Consider the following 26,573-nt stretch of genomic DNA (forward strand, 5'->3'; position numbering starts at 1 on the left):
AGAAAATATTAGGACATACACCTAGTAAAATTTTTCATTATTGAGTTACAGAAACTTGTCCTAATGTTTCCAGGCTTGTTATTACTGTTCTGGACAATTACAAAGTATATTCCAAAAACAGCATCTCACTTTCTATGAATGAATTTGGTTTCAGGGTCCTTCCAAAGGTAGCCTGAAATTAAACCTTAGGTAACCACCTGATGGAAATCAGGGACCAAAGTTCCAGAAACAAACTTGAAACACTCTCAGATGCCTAGATCAATTTGATGCTACCAAAGTTCCATTTACCTTTCCGGGCCCTCTATGGAAAACAAAACCTTCTAATGACCCGGAAGTCACTTTTTCTTAAATGAATGCCTGTTTAAACTCGCAAGGAGAAGGAAAGCTCTGGAAATGTATAGCAAGAGTTCTACTTTCCGGGCAACTGTTTCAGTTAATCTGTGCGCCAGCAGGTAGGAGTGGGTGCGAAGGGGCTGAACTCGAGTCTTGTGGCAGGTCAACGGCAACACTGACCCTTCGGACAACAGATCTAACCCCCCTCCCCCACAAACTCCTCGCGCCTCCCGTCGACGCTTCGCCTAGTTGGAAGAAAACCGGCTCCATTTAGAAACAAGGATAAAGGCCCTGAGCTGAAGACTTTGACAACTTTCCGCGGGGGAGGGCTGACGCTGCCCTAGAATCTCCCGGGAAAGAAAGCTCGGAGAGATGGGGAGACGCGAGGAGGAGATGAGAAAAGGGAAGGGGGAAAGCAGTGGGAGGGAAAGGAGCCCCAGGGCTCAAGGAAGAACTGGAGCCCCGGGAACGAAAGCTGGGGCTCCCCCCACTGCAGCCCCACTTCTGCAGCAGCGTGGACTCGGCATGGGTCGCTGCGGTCAAGCGTGCGTGGGGCCCTCAGGGCCGGTCCAGCCCACTCCGGCGCCTGCTCTGCTCTGTGGCCATTCCGGACACTGGCACCTAAGGCACCTGCGGTTTCCCCACTGCTCTACCACACCCCCTCTCTGTGCCTCTCTCTGCACCAAGGTCTCCAAGGATGCTATCTCCAGTTTACATTCCGGAGCCAAGCCAGGTCCTCAGCAAGGCGATGGCTAGGACTGGTGGGGGTCTGGGGGCGCCCCTTCCTTCTGAGTTCTCCCCAGCCTGAGCCCTGCTCTGCTGCGCCTCTCCAACCCGCCGGAGGGAGGCCCCAGGCCGAGAAGCGCTCTCCAGGGGACCGGTGGCCGGGCGCCGCGAGCAAGGGGGCTAACCCCCCGAGAGCGGAGGGAGGGGACTCTCTCCCTCTCGCGGAGGCCCGCTCCCTCTGGGCACTAGTGGCCAGGGGACAAGAGCCTTTGTTCTCCCGGGGCTTGGCTGCGCTGCCGAGGCGCAGCGCGGGCGGCGCCGGGGCACCGGGATTGCTCACTTTTGCACGCGGCGTGTCGAAGGTGGCAAGCTCCTGCCTTCTGGGGAGGGGACGGAGAGAGTTGGGGAGTAGGGGGCGTGAGGGGGAAAGGAGCGTGGGGGGAGGGGTTTTGCGTCTCGGCCAGGCTCTTTGTTTGCATTGGGGGCGGGGAGAGGGTGTTGCAAGTGGATTCGAGCTTGGGTTCTAATGGGGCAGATTCCTGAGTATGTCACCGTGTTGCACCCGCGCAGCACACATATGCACACTCACGCACACACAGACACTCGCTCGGAGGGGCAGCCGGCCGGTAGCAGGCAGCGCTGTTCCCGGCGCTCGGGGCTGCAGCAGCTTCGTCTGCTCGCAGCGCCACCCCGGTGCGTCCAGAGGGGGAGTGGAAGAGGCTGGAGGCACTCGCGGGGCGACAGTTTCACGAGGAAGGAGGGAAAGTGGTGCAAACCCAGACCCCCCGCCACCCCAGCGGCCCGCCTTCCCTCCCCCCCTCCTTCTCGCCCCGGGTCGCAGAGGTCACAGGCGGCTTAGGCTCCGGGAGGGAGGCCGGGAGCCGCCGGAGGGCGGCGCGCACGCGAGGGTGCGAGGGCAACCAAGGGAAGGGAAGCGGGCGGGCTTACCCTTAGAAGCATCTTTCTCCTCTTTGGGCTTGGTCACCTTTCCACTCATAGATCCCAGCTTGCTTGACAAGGTTCGGCCAGGAGACGGAAGTCCTCGCCGAGCGGGCGGGACTTGGGAGAGTGCTTAAGGCGGCAAGTCGCGACCGCGAGCTCCCCTCGGTGTTGCTCCGGGCGGAATCCGCTTTTCCCCAGCGCTGCCGCCGCCGCCGCCGCCGCTGCCTACGAGAGAGTGGGGAGGAAAGGAGAGGGGTGAAGGAGGAGCCGCCGCCGCCGCCGCCGCCGTAGCCGCCGCGAGCCCGAGCGGCCGGCCGCGGGAGGAGCCGCTCGCCTGGCTCCAGAAGTGCAGAGACAAAGCGGCGCGGCGCTCCCTCCGCGCCCGCGCCCGCCGCTCCTGCCCACCCGCCCGCCCGCGGAGAGCTGCGGTCGCCACCCCGGGGGCCGCCGAGAGGTGCGGCCGGGACTCCCCGGCTCGGCCGCCGGCCTTCCGGGGCTCCGCGCTGACCGCTCGCTGGGCCGGCGCGGGCCGCACGGGGAGTTGCCTGGGTGGGCTGCCCGCGCGCCGGCGGGTTGCTTCCCCCGCCTCTCCCCATCCGCTTTGGGCCGCCAACTCCATCGAAATAAAACCCCGAGGAAGGTTTAAAAAAAAATCAAAACAAAGACGAAAATATTCACTTAAAAATAACGAGCCTCCCCGAAAGGGAAATGTTTGAACATGTGATGAGCAACGTGTGAGCCTGTTACACCGCAGAGCCGCGCAGCTCCTCGCCGGCGAAGCGAGAGGGGAGGGTCGCCTCTTGTTTTCTGCTGAACCAATTTTCAGGTTCCTATAATTTTGCCCAAGGGGGATCCCGAATTGCTGGCGGGCGGAGTAGCGAGAACCGGTGGCCCTTACCTGCTCTCTCTCTCTCTCTCTCACCCTCTACACCCACACCCCCTCGGAGCTCGCCCGCTCCCTCGCTCGCGCTCTCCTTCCAAAGAACTCGCGGGTCCCAGAGAGCCGCGAATCGGCGCGGCGGCGCATTCTATATAAGCGGCAAGGTGTGGGCTCGCGGGGGGCGGGGGCCGGCGGGGGCGGGGCCGGCACAAAGCCGCCTGCGGGCTGTAGTAAAAGGAGAGCTCGGCAGGGGCGCGCCGACGTCAGCCGCGGGTTGGCAGAACCCCCGCGAGCCCAGCGGAGTGCCGGCTGGCGTGTCGGCCGGGCGTCCCCCGGCCCCCTCTGGGGCAGGCAGGGCCCGCGGGCGCCGCCGGAGCGGACTCGCACCGTGGGCCGCCGAGATCGAAGCCTGGCGCCCCCAGCCACCCTCCAGCCCCCGTCACCTCCCTCCGATCCCGGCGCCCGCCTTCCCCGCCGCGCTGCTCGGGCCCGCGCTGGTCGCCACCTACACTTTGGGGACTCCGCTGTTGGCAAGTGCCTGCACCGAGCGGTGAAATCTCAGTCCAGGAGTCAGCGACTCCTCGCCTCCAGCCAGCCGCCCAAGTTGAGATAGCCGGGTTCTCCGTGAGAAGGGCGCGCTGGGATCCGGGTGTCAGTAGGGCAGAGAGTGAAACTGACCGCGGCGGATGCCACCTCCCACCCCCATCCCCACCCCCACCCCCGCACGCAGGCCCCTCCTCCTAGGGCTGGTCGCTCTGGTTGGCAAACTAGGCGCGGAGTGCCCACCACCCAGGATGGCCCATCACCCAGGATGGCCCACCCCAGGCAAACGGAGTGAGGTGGGACTAGGAGCGAGCGCTGGAGAAGGATTGACGGGTTCGACATGTCGCCTGGGGCACACTACTGACAAAACAGGGAAGGTCCCTGAAGATTTGAACTAGGAGGAAAACTGCTCAGAAATCATACAAGAAGGAGGCGGATGGGGAAGGAGAAAGTGCCAGGGAAAGATAAGGGGGGACAGGGTAACCCTGAGACGTCCTGGGAATCCCTTTCCGCGACGGCCCTTCTCCGCGCGCGGATACCCTGAAGCCCAGAGCTCTGCTGAGGGACTGGGGTGGCCGCTGGCAGGACTGGTCCTCAGAGCTGTCCATTAATCAGACCACAGGCTCCAGCCGGGCGGTGGAGATGGGCAGCGACTCCCATGCAGAAAATCCGTTTCCCCTAGTCCCACTCAACTCCACCCGCTCCTTAATTCGGTTTCCTTAATGGCATTAAGCCAGGCGAAGAAATTATATAGATGGATTAGTCCTACTGAATCCCAGGCGGTAACTCAATTACAAGAGCCTGCTGTGGCTTTCAAGACCAGGAGAGTGGGCTGCCCCTGCCTCCAGCCCGGGTCTAAAGGTCGGCAACCCTGTAAATTCAATTTGCAGCCTCTGTCCTTGGTCTGGAAGGAACTCCAGGCCTATTTTTCTTGTAAATAATATCTAATAATCTGGAGGTTGATGACACAATGTGATTATCTAACCCAAGTTTAGATCATTAATATCAGTACTCTGGAAAAGAAGAAATTTCTCTTCAAATGACCAGAATTCAAATGGGGTAGAAACTGAGGTGGGTTTAGAGGAAAGATGAAGGGGAACAGGGGAAGGAGTCCTCAGTTTACACCCAATAATAGTCAGTTACCACGGATATAGCACCTACCCTGTGCCAAGCACCATTATCTTATTTCATCTTCACAATCGTCCTAGGAAGTGTTATTTGCATTTTACAAATGAGGAGACTGAGGCTTAGAGGGGTAACTTGCCCAGAGGTCACTCAGGTCGCTGCTAAATGAAGAGCCTGGATTAAAAAAAAAACTAGGAGAGCCAGGATAGGAAATCAGGTGGGTCTGTCTTCAGTGCTCTTTGCTTAGACCACATGGTATCTCGACACTCACTCCTATCAGTCTGTTAGAAAGGAAGGTGGAAACACATTTTCACTGGCTCTATCTGCCAATCCTAAACCCGTAAGTCTTTTCAAACTCCCTTAACTCTGCACAAACACACACACACACGCACGCACGCACGCACTCCTCTCTTGTGCACACATAACATTTGCTTTGTCTACCTAACCCCAGTAAGCAACAAGACCCTCTTTTGGGAAAAGGGTCGGTCTCTGTCTTGGGGGTTATTAAGCATGGTGTCCATCCTGAGTGCCTCAGCTTCCCTGACATGTTAAAATTTCCAGGGAAGTTCTCTGCACAGATAAGACATCCCCACCTCCCGTGCCCTATCACCAGTGGTACCTCCAACAAGGGCAACTTCCAGCTGGAAGCCAGATTCAACTTGTTCCTGGAAGGACAGTAATACTTAACATATGACTAAACCTAGGTTAGTTAATATGATTGAGGCAAGTTGAAGAGATGTCTGTTTAGGGGCATTAGTGGAGTCTGTCTGTCCATGAACACAAACCAGTAAAATTAAGTGTTTTTCTTCACCATAAACCATTCTGCAAAAGAAATAATCAGAAGAGAAAGAAAACAGACACCTCATACAAGAACAATATAGTGATGTGTGTCCACACAGGGGCAAATCAATGACGTCATAAAGGCATTCACGCCAGATACCAAGGATTATGAATATTCAAGGGCCAGAACAAGCAATTTCATCTAAACAAAGCTTCTGAAGACCCTGCTTGGGGAGGTCACAGGCAGCTTCTTTTGTGAAAGGCGTAGAGGCTTTCCCTTGCTCAAAGCCCTGTGAGATGTTTCATATGAACAGAATGTTGTTGGTACCTGCTCAGAAAAAGGCACGCTCCAGCATCCAGCCCACAAGCTCCTTGGTATTTTGGGATGATTGGCAAGAAGATTGGACATCTGTGTGAGGGCATTCAGAGGGTGTTCGTTTCCCCACCGCCAGACAGACTCAGTCTTGAAGCATCTCAATAAAGCCTGAGCTGAGTCTGTGGTACTTCTTCTGCCCCGTCCCACAGAGGTAGAAGTTCCTTCACTTTCAGTCTAGCAGTTTGCACCCTCTAATCCCTTCTCTCCTGTCTGCTTTGTCACTATGGTCAAATGGTACCATCTGTCCGGTCTCTGCCCCTTCTATGAGAGAGAACTCCATATACCGGCTACAAAATGGGATACAGGGGTGACCATGTGTAGTCAAGTAACTCAGTCCTGGAACTAAAGCAATATTTTAAAACAAAAGGCCACATGGTCATGCCTCTAAAGAGGGCCAGGTTGTTTTCTGAAGGAAAGAGCCGAGGCTTGAGTCTTCGGCAGAAAAGTGGAAAAGGTCCTGAAAGTCTCATCCTCTTGGCCCTACCATCTCCCTGGTGTCTATTTCATGCCAGTCCCCAGATGCCTCAAGACACCAGCCTCTGGATTCCACATTTGCTCATCCTCCAGCAGCTCTGAGCAATGCTTCTGGGCAAGATGCCATGCGGTTCCATTGTCTGTGCTGGAGGGTAAAGTGAGGGTGAGTGGGGCCACGGAGTACAGATACACTTAGGGCTTTTTCCTGGCAGATTTGGACTGGCTGAGTGCAGAGCCGTTGTCATCAGGAACCACCAAATTAGACGGTTCAGTGACAAGATGGCTTCTCACTGGACCAAATGTGTTTTTCCTTTGTGAAAACACTTCACAGAGGAAGCTGGTTCAGAAGGAGGCAGCCTGGCAAAAGCTACACTTCCAGCCGGGGTACTCGAGATAAAGAAGGGCCCGGTGGGCCAAGTCTGGGAGTTGGAAGTAACTTTAATTTTTAAGTTCCTATCTTGGCAATCTGAATTTTGAGATCCAAATGCTAGCGCCCTGAAAGGATCCATTTCTGATTCAAAGCCTACAGTGTTTATCGGCGTCATGATTTACGATGGCTTTCTATCAGAATCAGGTGTGAACTGAATCTGTGTGACATAAGCGCTGGGTAAAATCATCTACAAAGATGTGAGCGTGACACGGCCATTGCGAGGTGAGCATTAGGCCTAGTCCCCTTGATTCTGGGTGGCTGGCCGCCGCTTCAGTCTATAGGGTATGGCGGGAGCAATGCTCTATTCATTTCAGGCTAGGTTACAGAAGGCCATGCAGCTTCTGCCTGGCCCTCTTAGGATGCTTGCTCCAGGGAGAGCCAGCCACCCGGCATGAAGTCAGCGTGCCCTGAGACCACCATGGTGGAGAGGTCACATCTAGGCTCTTCAGCTTCCAGTGCTACCTGAGCTCCCAGACGACAGCCAGCGTTGACCGCCAGCCAAGCAAGAGAGCCATCTTGGATGTCTAGCCCAGTCAAATCGCCAAATGACTACAGCCCCAGGTGACAACTGACTGCCACCTTGTGAGACACCTCACAGTGGAGAACTTTTCAGTGGCGCCCTTCTCAAACCCCTGATCCATACATAACACTATGAGCAAAATTAAATGGTTGCTTTTAGCTGCCACACTCACTTTAGGGTGATAAGCTATGCAGAAATAGTAACTGGAACAGTGACCGACAGTTTCTCCTAATCCTTCATGCATATGTCACTCCACCCTCTAGAGGTCATGTCCTCCTGAATCCAGGCTGGCCTTATAACTTGTGGTTACCAAAAGGATATGGCCGAAGTGATGCTGTGTCAACTCCCAGCCAAACTTTAGGAGACTGGGCAGCTCTGCTCTTTCTGGGGGAAGCCAGCCTCCTCATAAGAAGGCAGATACCTTGACACCCATGTTGTGAAGAAGCATAAGGAGGCTCTGTGGAGAGACTGCGTGCAGAACCGAGGAACCCAGCTGACAGCAGGAATGAAGCTCCGGACATGTGACCCCCGTCAAGCTATCCCAGCCAGCTCCCAGCCATTCAGCTGCGAGGCTGCAGAATTCACCAAGCAGAAAAGAGCCATCTTTGTGGCACCGTGTCCAAATCCCCAACCCACAGAATTGTAAGCAAAATGGTTGCTTTAAGCAATTCAGTTTGGGAGGGGTGATTTGTTACACACAGCAGTAGGTAACTGAAATGAGAATCCCAGAATCACTTTTGGACCAAGTCAACTCCGTTCCTTGTTCTTCTATAGAGCAGAAAGGGTCTTTAGAGTAGGGGAAAGTTGTAAGACAGAGAGATGTAATGATTTATCCGAAAACAGCTTAGCACTAAGACCTTTCCAATCTACACCAAACATATATATGATCTTCTGCCTTGAAATCGCACATTGAGACCATGGTAGTGCAATGTTGGGATGCCTGTCAGGAATTTAAATGTTCTGTCCCTTTCTTCTCCCATGAAGGAGGAAACAATGAGCGAGAGCTTGTTCCAGGATTCACTCTCACTCCCCAACAAGGAACGTCACTGGGCAGCACCGGCTCTCCCAGCAAAAACACACAAAAGACTTCGGCCCAGGTCAGCTTCCAGAAGATTTTCAAATCCTGCTCTTGCCTCCATTCGAGTGGTTCTACTGCAACACTAACAGCAAATACTTCAGGCAGAAAAATGTTATTTCTTGCGAAATTCTTGGATAGAGTAGAAAGTTGTTAGCACACTTCCATTTGCCTATATCTTGAACCCTCAACAAGACTGTAAACTCCTGGATGACAAGGACTAGGTTAAACTCTCCTGAGATGCACTGCCCCCATGCCCACCGCACAGTTCACATCATGCCTGGCACATCAAAGGCACATCACTGTAATACTGTTTATTTAATTTACTAGATGTCCTGCTCTGCACTAAATATTTATCCAGACTATGCCATTTTATACTCAAAGCACCCTCTGAATGAATAACTGTTATTATCTCCATTTTCCAAATGAGAAAACAAGCTCAGAGAGGTGAAACATCTTAGCCAAGATTGCAGTAAAAAGGTACACCCAGGACTGAGGCTCAAACAGGACCTTCTGTTTCCAAAGTCCCTGCTCTTCCTGCTCCAGGACACTGCATATTTTGTGGAAGTTACAGAATAATTAGTGTTTCTAAAATTTCTCTTTATTTAAAATAAAGCCAAGCATTAGAGCAAGAACAGAGATCTCAGGGCTTATGGGGCTTTCTTTTGTCTTCTGTCAATTCCTGACCCCCTGCGTGGGAGACAGGGAGCCCACGGGGCACATGAATCCCCCTTCCAGAAAGGACCTCCTATGGAGCTGCAGGGAGAGTGGCAGGGGAAGCCTCGAGATGTCAGCTCTTCCAGGGTCAGTCCTCAGCTGCAGAACCCTGACCTCACCGGAGGCCCTGTCCTTCCTGGGGCAGCCCACACCCAAGTGAGAGGGGCCTGGCCACTGGAATTAATGCAGCCTGTCTGACAGAGGGCACTCACTCCAGAGCTCCCCATCTGGTTGGCCAAGTCATTGACTGGGCCTGCATCACAGTTCAACTTCTCCCTCCGCCCAAATCCCCCCTCTCCCTCCCCTCTCTTCCTTTCCCAGTTGTTGATTCCTAAGGGACATCTTCCACCACGAACTCCACCTGCTCTCAGAGATCCCAGCCTGTGCCTTCTCTTTTTCTCTCCAACCCTATCGGTCTGCCGGAGCTTTAGGTAAGGGGAGATTCCGAGACTCTTCCTCTTCCTCAGATGGTTTAAGTGATTATCACTGGGTCACTTGTGCCTTTTGCCTCCAACTTTCCTGTCTTTTTGGGAAGTTGCTTGGAGTCTTCTTTGGAGTGCCAGGGTTTGGGGCTTGGATTTAAACCTGCCCACAGAGCCCTGATACCCAGCTGGCGCTGTACATAATGGTGACATTTCAGGGAAAGAGGGATAATTTGCAGATGGTCAAGAAATACCAAGTTGGGTTTCTAATGATGAGACACTTGTACCTTCACTCCCCTTTACTGGAGACCATTTGTAACCCAGTTGGTGTGGTTTTACCTGGCACGGGATGGATTTGCACCTGGCACATAGCTGGAGTGACGATATCCATCACACGGTTGGCTAACTATGGTCTCCTCTAAGTGACTTCCTGTACTCAGTTTACCACTTGTGGAGTTCTTCATTCTCCTCCCATCCACTCCTGCCAGTGCAGTGTTACTTTCCTTTCACTGTTTCATCCCGTCTTCCACTACCAGGGTCTAGGATGACTCTTCCCTATTACTTTTTCTCCATTTTTATTCCACTGTGTTTCATAAAGCTTCCCTTCTCCCTCCATCACCCAGCCTGCAAGGTTAGGACCTACTGTTGTCTGCTTCTGGGGGAGAGCATCTCAGATCAGTGATAGGAGATCTGCCTCACTGCCACTCAGCCAACAAAAGAGGGGTCCCTCTGAGAGTCCCCACTTACTCTGAAAGGAAAGAAGCGACAGCATCATTTTTCTCCTCTGTAGGCATGCCCTGGAAGCCTTGTCAAGGCAGCAAGACTAATGACCAAAACCAGGAGAGGCAATTAATATATGGCGCTTTATAGAAATTGTCATTTCATTCTCGCAACTGTCCTTAAAGTTTGATATGGTCTCCCTTCATTGATAAATAATGAAAAGGGCCAAGAAAGAGCAATTTACCTGCTCGGGTTCCCACAGCTAGTGGGCAGCACTATCAGGATTTGAACCAGGCCTATCTGTTGCAAAAGCCTACACACTTGGCACTGCCAGATGTTGACATAGTCAAGAAGGCTCACATACCAGTCTTGGCACAGGTTGGCATGGGCCACGGGATTCTGGAAGAATCCCATGACCAGTGAGTGAGTGATGCTCTGGGTTTGGTGTTAGTGGAGGGGACATCTGTGAGAGCCACATCAAAGCAGGCAGTCAGGAGAGCTGTGGCCCTGGGACCGAAGGCAGAGGAGTCTCTCCAGAGGCCTCTTTGTCACGGCCACAAGCCTCCACTGCTCCTCTTTGGTCTTCCTGTTGGGGGACTGTGCTCGACTGTCTGTGGTCAGCTCAGCTTCCACTGTCACCCTTGACCAAGGCCAGGAATTAGGTTACCCAGAAGCCCCTTCCCCAGCTGGTTCCAGGTTAGCGTTTGCCACTGGGAGAAACAGACACGGAAGGTGGAGATGAAGCGGAAGTCACTGCTCTCGGGAGACCGTGACAATCCGACAGAGCGACTTCACACATTTCTCTATGAGCCTCCGCTTCCCGGTCACCTTTTGCAGCAAGACCTGGTGACTTCTCACACTCCCAGTTGAGTTCTGGCTTCCTCGCCTCCTCCAAGGCTTCAAGGTGAGTCATTAGAGATATCTGATCCTCTGGCATGAACCTTCTGGACGTGCACTCTCCTAGCTCCTCCCACTTTGTGTGTGTGTGTGTGTGTGTGTGTGTGTGTGTGTGTGTGTGTGTGTGTAAACCCCTTCATACTGCAATATTTCAGTAGTTCTATTTTCACGATTGTGCCCACATGGACGCAGGTTCCACGCTGAGCCCCATCACCAGCTCCGTGTTATTAAACATGGCTCCCTGGGAAGTACTGTTAACAAAGGTCCAGTCATACACAGGCCTTTCTTCTTTTTCTTTAGAGACCACAGAAGATTCTGGGAAGATGGTGACCTAAGCATGGGTTGTTTCCATTCCCAACTCCAGGCTGCTGCCGAGGTCTGTGGAGAAGAGGCAGACTGGAGGAAGTCCTAGACACTGTGGGAGTCTCGGCAGGAAGAAATGTGGCCCAGCTTTCTCCTGAGTGCTGAGCAAAACTGGATGCAGCCCAAGAAAGGCCCGGCCCAAGGAGACCAGGAGATCGGGAAACAATACCAGACCTGTCTCTATTCCCTGTCTCCCAGGCCTCCTAGGGGCCAAGAAGGGATGAAGTAAAGGTGCAGATGAGGTCCGTGTAAAGGGAGCTTCTGCCAGGAGACCTGCAAAGAGGGCAGCTTCCTTTAGGTACTTAATTTCCCACCACTTGAGGGCCTCCAAGCCCTTACGGAGCTCTCAGAGACCCCTTCCACCACGAGAGGACCGCAATGAGCTGGTGACAAACAAAATACTTGATAATCATCTCTGTGGATCCAGGAACCCCCACCCAGAGGAAGGTTGATGAAGCAATGCACGCCTAAAGAAATCAACCAATGGGGGGACAGACCAATGCCAACTTGAACAACCATGACAGGTGTAACAACAAAATTGGAGCTTACACAGAGATTCAAGTGCAGCCTAAAAAGAGACTTTCTGGAAGTACAAAATGTTATTCCCCAACTAAACAGTTCAGTAGATGAACTGAAGGAGAGGATGATCACTGCTGAGGCCCCAAATAGGGACCTGGAAGAGAAAGTGGAAGAATCACAGAGCACAAAGTCGGGAAAATACCAAGAGAGGGAACTCATGAAGGAAAATGTTAGAGGCTTGTCGATCCTGAAGAATAATAAGTCTTCTAGAAGAAGAGGAAAGGCAGTAATATTTTTTAAAGATAATAGAAAAGAGATTTTCTGAGCATAACAGCTATAAAATTTAAATAAATAAAAGATGCAAAAAGTAACTGAAAATTAAGAAAAACACTCCTAGAACACCACTGGATCAAGAGTAAAATTACAAACTATCTAGAAAGCAATTTAAAAGAACATTTTATTCTAAGACCTACTTGGCACAGCAAATGCCTTACTCAGAAAAAATACTATATTCTTAAATGTCTTTAGTATTAATGAACCAAGATGCAAAGATAAAGGAACTTAGATTTCATCTTGAGGTCTGTGGGAAAGAACCAGAAATTAAACTAAAAAGAACTAGGAAAAGGCTTTAACAACAAAAAGATGGAATTAATGAAATAACCCAAAATTGTTCTTTGAAAACACACATAAAACAGATAACCCGCTTACAAGTCTCACTAAGGAAAAAGACAAGACTGAAAATGGAAACGTACACATAAAAATTTAAATAATTATAAAATGATGCTACACTAAACTCTACAACAGCAAATTTGAAAATCTAGAGAAGAAGGATGATTTTTTAGAAACCAAAATTAACACAACACAAAGTGATGAGTAGGTCAGTTATCAGAAAAGAGGTTGAAAAAGTGAGTACTTACCATTGAAAAAGTCATTATAACAGAGTGGTTCATCTGTTTTAATTTAACTTTTTTTTTAAGACAAGCAATTTTAATATCATTTAAACTACTCTTGGCCATAAAAAAAGGAAAGTCCTTTCATTCCTTTTTTCCAGCTTTACTGAGATATAATTGACACATAACATCGTGTAAGTTTAAGCTGTACAATGTTATGAATTCATACATGTATATATTCTGAATATTTACCAAAATAAGGCTGGTTAACCCAGCTTTCACTTTACATAATTACTATTTTACTGTTGCTGTTGTTATGGGAAGAATATTAATGCTCTAGTCTCATAGCAACTTTAAAATATACAATATAGTATTATTAACTACAGTCACCATGCTGTATATTAGATCCCTGGAACTTCATCTTATAACTGAAACTTTGTACTTTTTGACTGACATCTTCCCATTTCCATCAACCCTCAGCCCCTAGCAACCGCTATTCTCTGTTTCTATGAGTTCAACATTTTTATGTTCCACATACAAGTGAGATCACACAGTATCTGTCCTTCTCTGCCTGACTTATTTCTTTTAGCATAATGCTATTAAGGTCCATCGATGTTGTCACAAACGACAAAACTTCCTTCTTTTTATGGCTGAATAATATTCCCTTGTGTATACATACCAATCTTCTTTATCCATTCATCCATCAGTGGACACCTAGGTTGCTTCCATGTCTTGCCTATTGTGAATACAGCTACAGTGAACATGGGAATGCAGATATCACGTTAAGATAGTAATTTCACTTCTTCAGACATATACCCAGAGGTCAAATTGCTGGATCATATGGTAAGTCTATTTTTCATTATTTGAGGAGCTTCCAAACGGTTTTCTACAGTGATTGTACCAATTTACATTCCTGTTAACAGTGTACCAGGGTTCCCTTTTCTCTACATCCTCACCAGCATTTGTTATCTTTTGTCTTTTTGACAATACCCACTTGAATGGATGTGAGGTGATATCTCATTTTGGTTTTGATTTGTATTTTCCTGATAATTAGTGATACTGAGCACCTTTTCATGTACCCGTTGGCCATTTGTAGGTCTTCTTCAAAAAACTGTCCATTCAGATCCTTTGCCTGTTTTTTAATTGGCTCTTTTTTTTCCTGCTATTGAATTGTACAAGTTCTTTATAGATTTTGTATATTAATCTCTTAGCAGATACACAGTTTGGAAATACTTTCTCCCATTCTGTAGGTTGGTTGCCTTTTCATTTTTGTTGATTGTGTCTTTTGCTGTGCAGAAGCTTTTTAGTTTAATGTGGTTCCACTTACTAATTTTTGCTTTTGTTGCCTATGCTTTTGGTGTCATATCCAAAAAATCATTGCCATAACCAATGTCTAGGAGCTTTTACAACTTCTACAATTTCAGGTCTTACGACTAAGACTTCAATCCATTGTGAGTTAATTTTTGTGAGTGATCTAAGATAAAGGTCCAATTTCATTCTTTTGCATATGGATATCCAGTTTTCCCAACACCATTTACTGAAGAGACTATCCATTCTCCATTTAGTAGTCTTGTCTCCCTAGTGGCCTCTCGATTCTGTTTCATTGATCTATGTGTTTGTTTTTATGTCAATGTCATACTGTTTTGATTACTATAGCTTTGTAATATAATTTGAAATCAGGACATGTAAGGCCTCCAGCTTTCTTCTTTCTCTAGTTTGCTTTGTCTAATCACGGTCTTTTGCAGTTCCATACAAATTTGAGGATTCTTTCTATTACTGTGAAAAATGCCACTGGAATTTTGATAGTGTATAGAAATGCAACTAATTTTATATGTCGATTTTGCATTCTGAAAATTTACTGAATTCACTTATTAGTTCTAACAGTTTTTTACTGGCACTTTTAAGATTTTCCATACCCAAGATCATGTCATTGGCAAATACAGACTATGTTACTTCTTCCTTTCCAATTTGGATGCTTTTATTTCTTTTTCTTGCCTAGTTTCTCTGGCCAAGACTTCCACTACTATGTGGAATAGAAGTAGTGAGAGTGGGCACACTTGTCACATTCCTGATCTTAAAGAAAAAGCTTTCAACCTATCACCTCTGAGTATGATGTTAGCTGTAGGTCTGTAATATCTGGACTTTACTATCTTGTCATATATTCCTTCCATAAACAATTTGTTGAGAGTTTTTTTTAATCATGAAAAGATGTTTAATTTTATCAAATGCTTTTTCTGCATCTATTGAGATGGTCACATAATTTTTCTTTCATCCCATTAATGTGGTGTATCACATTTTTTTGATTTGTGTATGTTGAGAAATCCTTTATCCCAGGAATAAATCCCACTTGATCATCATACATGATCCTTTCAAGGTGCTGTGGAATTCAATTTGCTCGTATTCTGTTGAGAACTTTTGCATCTATATTCATCAGGGATATTGACCTATAGTTTCATTTTTTTGAAGTATCCTTATCTGGCTTTGGTATCAGGGTAGTGCCAGCATTATAAAATGAGTTTGGGAGTGTTGAGAAGAATAGTCATTAATCCTTCTTCAAATATTTGATAGAATTCATCTGTGAAGCTATTGTGTCTAGAATTTGGGAGGTTTTTTTTACTTATTCAATCTCCTTACTTGTTACTGGTCTATTCAGATTTTCTATTTCTTCATGATTCATACTTGATAGTTTGCATGTTTCTAGGAATTTATCCGTTTGTTCTAGGTTGTTCAATTTGTTTGCATATAATTGTCTTGGTAGTCTCTTGTGATCCTTTGTATTTCTGTGGTATCAGTTGTAATGTCTCCTTTTTCATTTTTGAGTTTATTTATTTGAGTCCTCTTTTTCTCTTGGTGAATCTAGCTAAAAATCTGTCAGTTTTATTTTTTCAAAAAACAACTCTTAGTTTCATTGACCTTTTTTTAAACTGTTTTTTCTGCTCTTTATTTCATTTATTTCTGCTTTAATCTTTGCTATCTGCTGCCTTCTGCTAACTTTGGACTTAGTTTGTTTTTATTTCTCTAGTTCCTTGAGGCATAGAGTGAGGTTGCTTATTTGAGGTCTTCGTTTATGCTTAGTGTAGGCACTTACCACCACTAACTTCCTTTTTACAACTGCTTTTGCTGCATGTCGTAAGTTTTCGTATACTGTGCTCCATTTACATTTGTTTCCAATTATTTTTTGATTTCTCTTTTGAGTTCATCCTTGGCCATATAGGTTGTTCAGGAGTGTGTTGTTTAATTTCCACATATTTGTGAATTTTCTAGTTTTCATACCATTTTTCGTACCATTGTGGTTGGAAAAGGTATTTGGTATGATTTCAATCTTTTTAAATTTGCTGAGGCTTGTTTTCTGATATAACATTGAATCTATCCTGGATAACGTTCCTTGTGCATTTCAGAAGAACATGTATTGTGCTGTTGTTGGATGGAATGTTCTGTATATATCTTGTAGGTCCATTTGCTCTAAAGTATATTTCAAGTCCAGTTTTTCCTTATTGATTTCCTGTCTGGATGATCTAGCCATTGTTCAAAATGAGTTATTACAGTCCCCTATTATTACTGTATTGTCTATTACATCCTTCAGATCTGTTAAAATTTGCTTAATATATTTAGGTACTCTGATGTTGGCTGCATATAAATTTATAATTATAATATCTTCTCAATGAATTGACCCTTTTATCATTATATAATGACCTTCTTTGTCTCCTGTTAACAGTTTTTTACTTAAAGTCTATTTTGTTTTATATAAGTATAGCTACCCCTGTTCTCTTTTTGAATAACCTTTTCCATCCCTTTTCTCTGAGCTTATGTGTGTCTTTGAAACGGAAGTGAGTCTCCTGCAGGCAGTATATACTTGGGTGTTGTTTTTATGTCCATCCAGCCACTCTGTGCCTTTTGATTGGAGAATTTAACCCATTTTCCTTTAAAGTAATTATTGATAGTTACTTATGTACTTATGACTGCAATCTTGCTAACTGTTTTCTGGCTCTTGTTTTTCCTTTGTTCCCTTCTTCCTCTCTTGCTGTCTTCCTTTGTGAATTAATGATTTTCTATAGTGGTGAACTTTGATTCCTTCTCTTGTGTGTATCTATTATAGATTTTTGTTTTGTGGTTACCCTGAGGTTTACTTGAAATATCTTATCGCTATAATAGTATATTTTAAGCTGATAGCAACTTAACTTCAATCACATACAAAAATACCTTTTGTTTTGTGTCTTCTTATGTTCTCTATATCATTGTTTGGACTTCTTATTTTGTTTTTCTATTGCTTTCTTGATTTCATTAAGTTACCTGTGTTCTCTTGTAGTTCTCTGAGCATCTTCAGAAAAAATTATTTTGAGTTCTCTGTCAGGTAATTCCTAAAGCTCCACTGGTTTGGGTTCAGTTCCTGGAAATTTATTGTGTACCTTTGGTGGAGTCATATTGCCCTGATCCTTTGTGAATCCTGCAGCCTTGCAGAGGTATCTGTGTATCTGAAGAAGTAGTCACCTCTTCCAGACTTTATGGACTAACTTCAATAAGGAAAGACCTTCACCTGCCAGTGGGGGCATGTTGGAGTGTGTTGTGACCCCAGGTCTAGTGATGCAAGGCACCAAGAAGGGGAGCCTGTAGAGGCTCCAAGTCTGTGGGGGACCTGGCCTGCAGAGGCTACAAGGGCTATTGGGGTCCTCAGTGGCACCACCAGATCCAGTGGCTAGGGAGCAAGGCAGGCAGTGGTGGTGGTGGTGAGAGCCAATGGTGTGCACACACTTGGCTGTGGGGGCCAGCTGCAGGTACCTGCGTAGTAGCAGGGGCTGTTTGCAAATACACATGTATTGTTGAGGGCCAGGGCAAGCATCAAGGGCCGTGGCCAACTGCAGATGCAGTGGACTAGGGGACCCCTGTCTATCAGTGTGTACTACCATGGCTCCTGGGTCTCACCATGGGCTCACGGCAGTGGAGACCAGTGTTGGGAGAAAGGCTGGGGGTATACAGGTGCACAGATGGTGGGTACAGCTGCAGGTGAGTCTAGTGGTGCAGGCCAGTAACAGGAGACAGGGCCAGATCCAGGCGCCCCATAAGCAGCTGCAGGGGCCTTGCACTTCCATGGCTGTAGGGTACTGCCACAGGTGCACACATAGCAATGAAACCTAGTGATGGGTGTCAGGCCAGCCATGTGCAAGTGCACGGCTGAAGGGTCTGGCCCTGAGAGCACACACAGCGGTGTGCGTCAGCTATGTGTGTGTGTTGGGGGAGGTGTGGGTTTGTGTCTTGCACTCATGGAGCCACAGAGGCCTGGGCTGGCTGCCTGCGTGAATTCGGGGCTCAGGCAGAAGCAGGACGGAGGGAGTAGAGAGGGACTCAGGTGGCTGATGTTAATGAAGACAAATAGCTGCAGGGGAAAAATCCAGCAAAATCAGTAAGGCGTCTACTAGGGCTGTGTTGAGCACTGGTTTCTCCAGTGGAGAAAGCTGCTGGGGTTATCTATAGAACAGGTCAATGGGAACCCCCTTAATTCTTCTTTTATGAAGCCAATCTAAATTTAATACTCAAATCTACAAAGGAGGCTACAAAAAATCTATAAATACTCATTTTTAAAATGAAGATGCTAAAATTTTGAACACAACATTAGCAAAGACAACCAGTGATCTTCCAATAAAGTAAAATTATGGCTACATGGGGAGTAGTGAATTACAGTATTGGCCCCCACATTTGCCCCTCTCTGTGTCCAAGAACTTTTTCATGTGGTTTTGGAGTTCTTGCCATCATGGTATACATTCCCCTGCCCCTTAACTTTGGGGTTAGCCAAATGCCTTTAGGAGAATTAGATGAGGTAGAAGGGCGCCACTTCCTAGCCCAAGCTAAGAGGCTTTAGGCAGTTCCACCTCCTATGCATCTGCAGTCACTTCGAGCTGAGCCTGGCCTGCCTGCTTGCCTCAGCAGGAGGAGAAGAGTCACCTGGGGCAGAGCTGCTCCAACCACCGCAACCTGAAACAAAGCAGCCCCAAAAGACCAACAGACCTATAGCGACAAGCAGAGCCCAGACTAGACCAGCCAGACCCCAACAAAGCTGAAGACACATGGGCAGGAAGAAATGATTGCTGTTTTTGAAGTCACTAAGATTCTGGCTGGTTTGTTTCACAGAAATTACTGACATATAGGATTACATTTGGAAATGCAAAGGAGGTTCAGTATCAGCAAATCTATCAACATAATTCATTACATCAGTAAATCAGAGAAGAAAACTATATGAATAATGATATCAAGAAAGGCTTAAAAGCCACCTGATAAAATTCAGCTCCACTCCTAATACATTTCTAAGTTAAACAGGATTAGAAGGGTATTTCTTAAAATAATACAGACTGTTTACCATAAATGGATGCCAAAAACTATCCCAAATAGCAATACACTGACCTGTTCAAATAAAATTCAGAAGTAGACAAGAATGCCTCTCATCCCTATTTATTTCAACATTGCCTTAGAGATTCTAGCTTAAACAAAGGACAAAAAAAAAAAGAGAGAGAGAAAGAACTAAATATCAGAAAATACATCTATTTCTGTGTCTGCTAATGGTATATCTGTACTGCCAGACAAACAAAACACTCTAGTAAAATCTGTGGGACTTATTTAGAGAATTTGGTATGGTAAAGGAATACAAGGTTACTATACAAAACAAATAGTGTTTCTCTATTCAAGCAATCAATACCAAGAAGTGAAAATGGGAAAAATTATATTCATCATAATGAAGAAAACATATATAGCAAGAAAAGCATCAGACCAGTAGGATGAAAATTAGAATAACTTACTGAAGGACATAAAACAAAATCGGAAAAAGGGAACGAATTAAAGAATCATAAGACTATATATCATAAAATTTCAATTCTCCCCAAATCAACATTATTTTTTTAAATTCCAATTTAAATTCCCAGCATACTTTTTCAAGGGAAAAAGAGGGAACCTGTTTTTACAGATGGTCCCCCATTTATGATGGTTTGACTTATGAGTTTGTGATTTTACAATTATGCAACAGCAAAATATATTCAGTAGAAACTGTACTTCCTATTTTGAATTTTGATCATTTTGCAGGCTGGCGCTATGCAGTTAATATTCTCTCTTGCGATCTTGGATAGCAGCAGCCACTGCGGCTCCCAGTCAGCGAGGTGATCATGAGGGTGAACCACCGATAAACCTGCAGCCATTCTGCATCCAGACAACCACTGTCTTTCACTACAGTATTCAATAAATTACATGAGACATCCAACACTTTATTTTAAAATACGCTTTGTACTAAAGGATTTTGCCCAACTGTAGGCTAATATAAGTGTTCTGAGCATGTTTAAGGTAGACTAAGCTAAGCTATGATGATCAATAGGTTAGGTGTATTGAATGCATTTTCGACTTAGGATATTTTCAACTTTCAGGTTCCGTCCTGATAAGTCCATCGTAAGTTGAAAGTATCCTTAAGTCGAAAATGCATTCAGTAATGGATTTATTAGGACATAACCCCATCATAAGTTGAGGAAGACCTATATACATAATCTTAATACTTACATGGAAGAATAAAAACCTTAGAATAGCCATGAAAAATAAGAATGAGAGGGATCTCTTAACCAGATATCAGATATATCCAAAGTCACCACAATCAAATCAAAACACGGTAGTGTCATGAGAATGATAGGCAATTAGATCAGAGGAATAAAATAGAGAATGCAGAATTAAGTCCCATATATAAGCATTTGGTACATGGCAAAGGTAGCATTTCATTTCAGTGGGAAAAGGATGGATTGTTAATGAACAATACAGATGCAACTGGATATTAATTTGCAAGAATAAAAAATTGGACCTCAATTTTATGCCAAAAATCAATAGTTGCCAGGTAAAGACAATATTTACATAGAAAAGCAGTAAAAGTCCTGCAAGAAAATCTAGGAAAATATACACACAACCTAGGGGTGGGAAAGGCCTCTTAACCAATCCTTAAAACCCAGAAGCAATAAAAGAAATGTGACTTTATACAATTTTTCAAAAATTTGGCACAAGGTACAATAATTGAAATCAATAAAACAAGAAATTGGAAACAGCTGCACAGAGAATAGCTGAGGGGCTTATGGCAATAGAATACATGGCGCTCCTACAAATTGACAAGGAAAAACAACCTTTCAAAAACAAAGGCAAAGAATGTGAAGAGCTATTAACAAGAAAATCCAAACAGCCAACAATTTTTTAAAAAGATGCTCCAACTCACGAGTCAGAGACACTCAAGTTAAAATAACAATGAGATGACCCTTTTCACAGGACTATTAAAATTTTAAAAAAGCAGAAGGACCAACTGTTGGGGAGAATGCAGGAAAAGGTGTACACCCGTATATTACTGGTGGAACTGTGCATTTGTTACACCCTTTTTAGAAAGCAATATGGCAACATTTAATGAAATGTAAAATAATATAAATACATACTTCAACCTAGCTATTCCATTCCTGGGAATCTGGCCCAGAGGGAAAAAAAGTGCAGCTAAGGGTATATATACAAGGGTTTTTTTTGTTTTTTTTTTGCAATGTTGCTTTTTAGTGACAAAAATAAATGGAAGCAAAGTGAACGTCCACTAAAAATTGAGTGGATGACTAAATTGTTCTCCATCACAAAATTCTGTGCAACCATTAAAAAGAATGAAATGAAGCAACTGCAAATGACTTGTAGGTTTTTTTAAATAAGAATAATAGTAATAATGATAATAGCAAATACTCATATATAGCACTATTTTAAGTGCTTTATGTATTTTAACTCAATGAATCCTCACAAGAACCCTATGAGATAAGTACTATCATCATCCTCACTTTTCAGATGAGGAAACTGAAGCCCAGAGAACCTAAGGTCATGTAGCTAGTAAATGGAAAGAAGAATAAGATACAGAAATGTGTAAGTCACTCCTGGGCATTTATCTGGAGGAAGCTCTAATTTGAAAAGATACATGCACCCCAATGTTCACAGCAGCACTATTTACAGTAGCCAAGACATGGAAACCACCTAAATGTCCATCAACAGATGACTGGATAAAGAAGTAGTGTTATATTTATACAATGGAATACTACTCAGCCATAAAAATAATAAAATAATGGCATTTGCAGCAACATGGATGGGCCTGGAGGTTGTCATCCTAAGTGAAGTAAGTCAAACAGAGAAAGAAAAATACCAGATTATATCACTCATATGTGAAATCTAAAGAGAAAAAGACAAACGAACTTATTTACAAAACAGAAATAGACTCACAGATGTAGAAAACAAACTTATGGTTACCAGGGGGGAAAGGGGGTGAGAAGGGATAAATTGGGAGTCTGAGATTTGCAGATACTAACTATTTTATATAAAACAGATAAACAAAAGTTTATACTGTATAGCACAGGGAACTATATTCTATACCTTGTAATGGCTTCTAGTGAAAATGAATATGAAAACAAATATATGTATGCATATGTATGACTGAAACATGCTGCACACCAGAAATTGGCAAAACACTGTAAACTGACTATACTTCAATAAAAAAGCAATGTGTAAGTAACACGACATAATTTTTAGAAAATAATCTGTAATAAAAAACATATATTCATGTATATATGTGCACATATGCATGTTTCATATAGTTATATGAGAATAGACAAATGGAAGGATATGTACTAGGCTAGTAATATGGGTTATATTTTTTTTACATAATTTTATATGTGTTTAAGTAAATTACACATAATTAAAGAGTCACAGCATTTCAATAACGAACAATTCTAGAGGAGCTGCAGTCACTACACCAGGTAAGGCAAAGCAGGGAAGTCTGCCGCAAGTGAAGCCCCTGTAGATCTCCATCACCATCTCCTGTCCCTCCTCTGCACCCCGGGGTGCTGTGCTCATCCCTCCCTTATGGCAGAACTACTGCATTAGAAATGCCAGGTGCTTTCCCATCCTACAAGTCAAGAGATTTCCTGGAACCCAGTCATCATTGTGCTCTGCAATTTCCCAACTACCGAAGCCTTCTCAGATCCCGCTCTCGTGCATAAATCTCAGATTTGGGGCACAGAAACAGAAAGGATCTGCCTCACATCCACATTTTTAGGAGAAATAAAGCTTTATCTTGGGACAGGTTCTATCCTCATCTATTGCAAGGTGATTTAAACTTTACGATGCCCACTGACACACTCCACACTCATGCCCAAGGTGTTTACACAGATAAATGGACAGAGATTCCTTTTCCCAAGGAGCATGGGTTCCTGAGGAAAGATACATACTTTTCATATTGGCACTCAGGGAATGTTTGTTGAGTGAGGGACATGATGTACAGGAATAATTCAAACAAAAGGTAAAGAGTGAAGGATTAAATTATGATCTATAAACCAAATGCTATGGGAGCTGGAGTGGAGAAGCATGAATGCTTGGAGAAGTGGTTTTATAAAGAGATGACATTTGAGCCAGATGTAGTGTTTCCCAAAGCGTGGCAGCATCAGACCCTGGGAGGTGCCAAAGAACTCCAGACCTGCTGAATCGGAATCCCCAGAAGTGCACCTCAGGATCTGGTATTTTAACGAAGCCCTCAGAGCCCTTCTCATGCACGCTGAAATACAGACCGCAAGAAATGGGGCAGATGTGGGTGTGCAGAAACGTCAGGACAGACACAGCAGTCAAAGGCATTAGTAAAGTGCCCGGGCATGTAAGCAAAACAGAAAATCGCGGCTAATTCAATGTGACTGGGCGAGCTGGTGGTTCAAGAGGAATGATGAGCTGGGAAAGGTGGGCTAGGGCTGGAACGCGGAGGGCCTGAGGAATGCCAAATGAAGTTTGAACTTTATTCTGAAGAGATTTGAGATAAACAAATAAATAAACAAAAACAGGAGAACTTTGACTTTCACAGTGCCTCCCAAATCTGGCCACGCATCAGAATGATTAGGATGGCTTGTTAAAAGTCCAGGTTGTGGGGCTCCACTCCCAGACCTTTGGAATCCGAATTCCCACAGATGTGGCCCCGAAATTACATTTTTAAACAATCTTTCCAGGTGATTCCTGGGCAGCCAGCCTGGCACTGATTCATAAAACGGAGTTCCGGAATCACTGCTTTACTGACAAATGCATTCCTGAAAAGTTGTTTGTTCATGGAGATTTTATTAGTGGAGTCATTTGTTCAAAGCACTAGACAAGTGTGCTATTTATGGGCAACATCCAGCAAATCGCTTTCTCTAGAGCATTTCAATAAAATGAATACCCAGTTTGAATGCAAAACCCCTGACAACTTTCAGTCAAATGTCACAATATGTTTGGGCAGTAAGACCAGCGCCTGGTACTAATGATGCCATATGGTTGCACAAAGGCAACAGGGGGAAAAGAATTCAAAACCTTCTAGTTTTATCTAGCTTTGCAGCAACATGAATGAACCTTAAAGTATGATGGGAAAGGAGAAAGGGCTAGTAGGATGTGACGCCAATAGAGCCCTGGCTTCAAAATGGAAGTATCCACCATGTATCCATTTTGAAGTCACAGGGGAAACTGAAGCAACAATCGCTATGGGCCAGGTGGTCACTCAACCCAACTCATGCTCCAATATTGATTAGATGCGACTTCCAAGCTGTTTCCTCTAGGTTTAAGATTTTAAGTTTATGTTATTTAGACACTCATCTACTTCAAAGATGGGTGAAAGGGAAAAAAAAAGTAGGGATATCACGTTCAAGTACCAGTCAGTAATCCATTCTTCTACAAAATGCACGCAGATGATTCTGAGTCTAAAGAATTGTTTCCTCCAGCCACATAATATTTTAAGATTGTAGTTTTCATTTAAAGTATGTATGTCTGTTACTAAAGTGTCTCTTCGTTTTCATGCAAACACCTTGGTTTGGCAAGCTGGAATGCTGGCATAGTACCTCGTGATTTTCAAATGCTCAAAAGTGAACTTTAAGCAAGAAGTTGTTAGCGTTTAACCTTCCAACAGCCGAGGCAGCTTTTTTGCTCTCCGAGGGCTCCTAACCTGACCCCCAGAACTTCCCAGCTCCCCTTCAATTCCAACTCCTTCCTCAAGGCCCACTGCTGTAAACAGGCTAGAAATCAGAGATGAGTCCTGAGAGGAGTATCGCAGGGAGGAAATGGAATCCAAACGAGTCTTTTGTGCACTGGGGCTGGTTCCGCTGTAGGAATCCCTGCTCTAGACGGCTTCCTAGCACTCTCTGTCACTGTACAACAGAAGAGGCAAACACGCATCACCAGTGCCCTGAGCCAAGTTCAATTTCTCAGAGTTAGTAACAGGACAAGGAAGGACAAGGCACCTAAAAAAAAAAAAAAAAAAAAAAAAAAAAAAGCAACTCTAGGTAGAGAAGTTGAGAAAGGGTTAAAGTTTAACATCTGAGGTGCTTTTTTGCCAGCTAATACCTTGGCTCTGGGGTAGGCGGGTGCAAGGGAAAAAACAGTTCCCCAATGTTACTGCGGCTTGATCAGTGTGTTGGGAGCATGTATGCAGACTTTGAGTCATAAGCTATGTCCTACCCTGGCACTTGCCTCCCTGCCCCAGGCCGAGGAAACCTGGGTCGGCGTTACCCAAGAGGATCACAATTCCAGAAACATTTCCCCCAACCAGTCTGATTTCACCTACCTGAGAAAGGGAGATGCAACGGGCCTGGTGGTGAGGAACAAGCAAGATCCCACCATGGACCAAACTCTTAAAGGGACCCGCTGTAATTACTGCCAATGGTCACGCGCTCCCGGGGGGAGGAAGCTTCTTGGTCATATCATCACGGTGCGTGTCTGAGATTTGCAAGAGTTTGCATCTGAGCCAAAGCACCTCCAGCTCCCTAAGCCCCTCCTGGTTTCAAGGGCTCCAGGCAAGACAAGCAAATAGTCCAAAGTGATCGCAGGGGTCAGTGGACCCTCTGCGGTTCATAGCAGACTGTTCTGAGGAGTGGTAAGTCACAGGGTCTATACTGCAGCTATTTTTAGTGAAACCAAATTCCTTCCCCAAGTTCTCTTGCTTCCAACTTGTTCTAAGTGTAGGAGACCAGCTGTGGTCAGATCATCTTACTGGACCAAGGCTCTGTCAAGGCGAAGGGAACAAACCAGGGAGGTGGAGCAAAGAGCTGGCGACTGGGGGCGCTTTGGCTCTTTCTCACCGTCTCAGGCATCTCCGCAGGAGGATCCTTTGGAAAGGAAAGTGTTATTCCCCAGGGGAGTGGGCATTCCCCTCCAACCTGGCAGAAACTTGATAGGTAGATGACATCAGAGGGAAAAACTGAAAAGTTGGCAGTCCTTTCCCTCTCTTCCCCAATTCCTACAACCCAACACCTCTCTCTCTCTCTCTCTCTCTCTCTCTCTCTCTGTCTCTCTCTCTCTCTCTGTCTCTCTCTCTCTCTCACCCACACACACACTTCTACTCCCAAGTGCATACCAGGTCCTGCAGGTGAAATCCAGATCTTGGCCTGGACTTGCTAGAAGGGTCTAGAAAAGAATGTCATCATCCAGGAGCCAGGCCTGGGGTGAAAGTAAGAGGGCTGGTGTTTCGTCCCTTCGCAGCTGTCATTCATTGTTCTAAGAGGTAGTTTTAATGGGAAAGATAATTCATGGGGAACATTTATTTTGGATCCAAAACTTGGCCAGAGGTGTTAATTCAGAAGACAGCTTTCTGGGCTCCTGAGAGTGCTAACTGCCTTTCCCAGATTCATCTAGTGAGTGTTTTACAAACTGTGGGCCATGACCCATTCTACCGCAGTGAAAGCTACTTAGTGGGTTGTGATCAGCATACAAGAAATAAAATGAACAGAGTAAAAAAGAATGGGATAGAATAGAGCGCATTGCACACAGTAAGGGGGAATATTGTTCTGTGAAACTTTTGTTTCTTCTATGGGTTT

At 45.5% G+C, this 26,573-nt stretch overlaps 1 protein-coding gene across 4 annotated transcripts in view; it reads right to left on the reverse strand.

Annotated features, from left to right (window-relative positions):
• Nucleotides 1-25,601, reverse strand: part of FGF13 (fibroblast growth factor 13) — a 464,387-nt gene extending 438,786 nt beyond the window's left edge. For 2 of the 4 annotated variants that reach the window (XM_032475827.1, XM_032475823.1), the window contains exons 1-2: nucleotides 3,391-3,539; nucleotides 2,008-2,226 (exon numbers count right to left, since the gene is read on the reverse strand). In XM_032475827.1, coding sequence (XP_032331718.1) covers nucleotides 2,008-2,056 — 49 coding nt within the window. In that variant the 5' untranslated portion in view covers nucleotides 2,057-2,226; nucleotides 3,391-3,539. Of the gene's footprint in view, nucleotides 1-2,007; nucleotides 2,227-2,899; nucleotides 3,034-3,390; nucleotides 3,540-25,324 lie in introns of those variants that run through there. The other 2 variants (XM_032475824.1, XM_032475825.1) reach the window with 2 other exon arrangements.
• Nucleotides 25,602-26,573: the final 972 nt, after the last annotated feature.

The sequence above is a fragment of the Camelus ferus genome, chromosome X (assembly GCF_009834535.1).
Source record: "Camelus ferus isolate YT-003-E chromosome X, BCGSAC_Cfer_1.0, whole genome shotgun sequence".
NCBI classification, from domain to species: Eukaryota; Metazoa; Chordata; class Mammalia; order Artiodactyla; family Camelidae; genus Camelus; species Camelus ferus.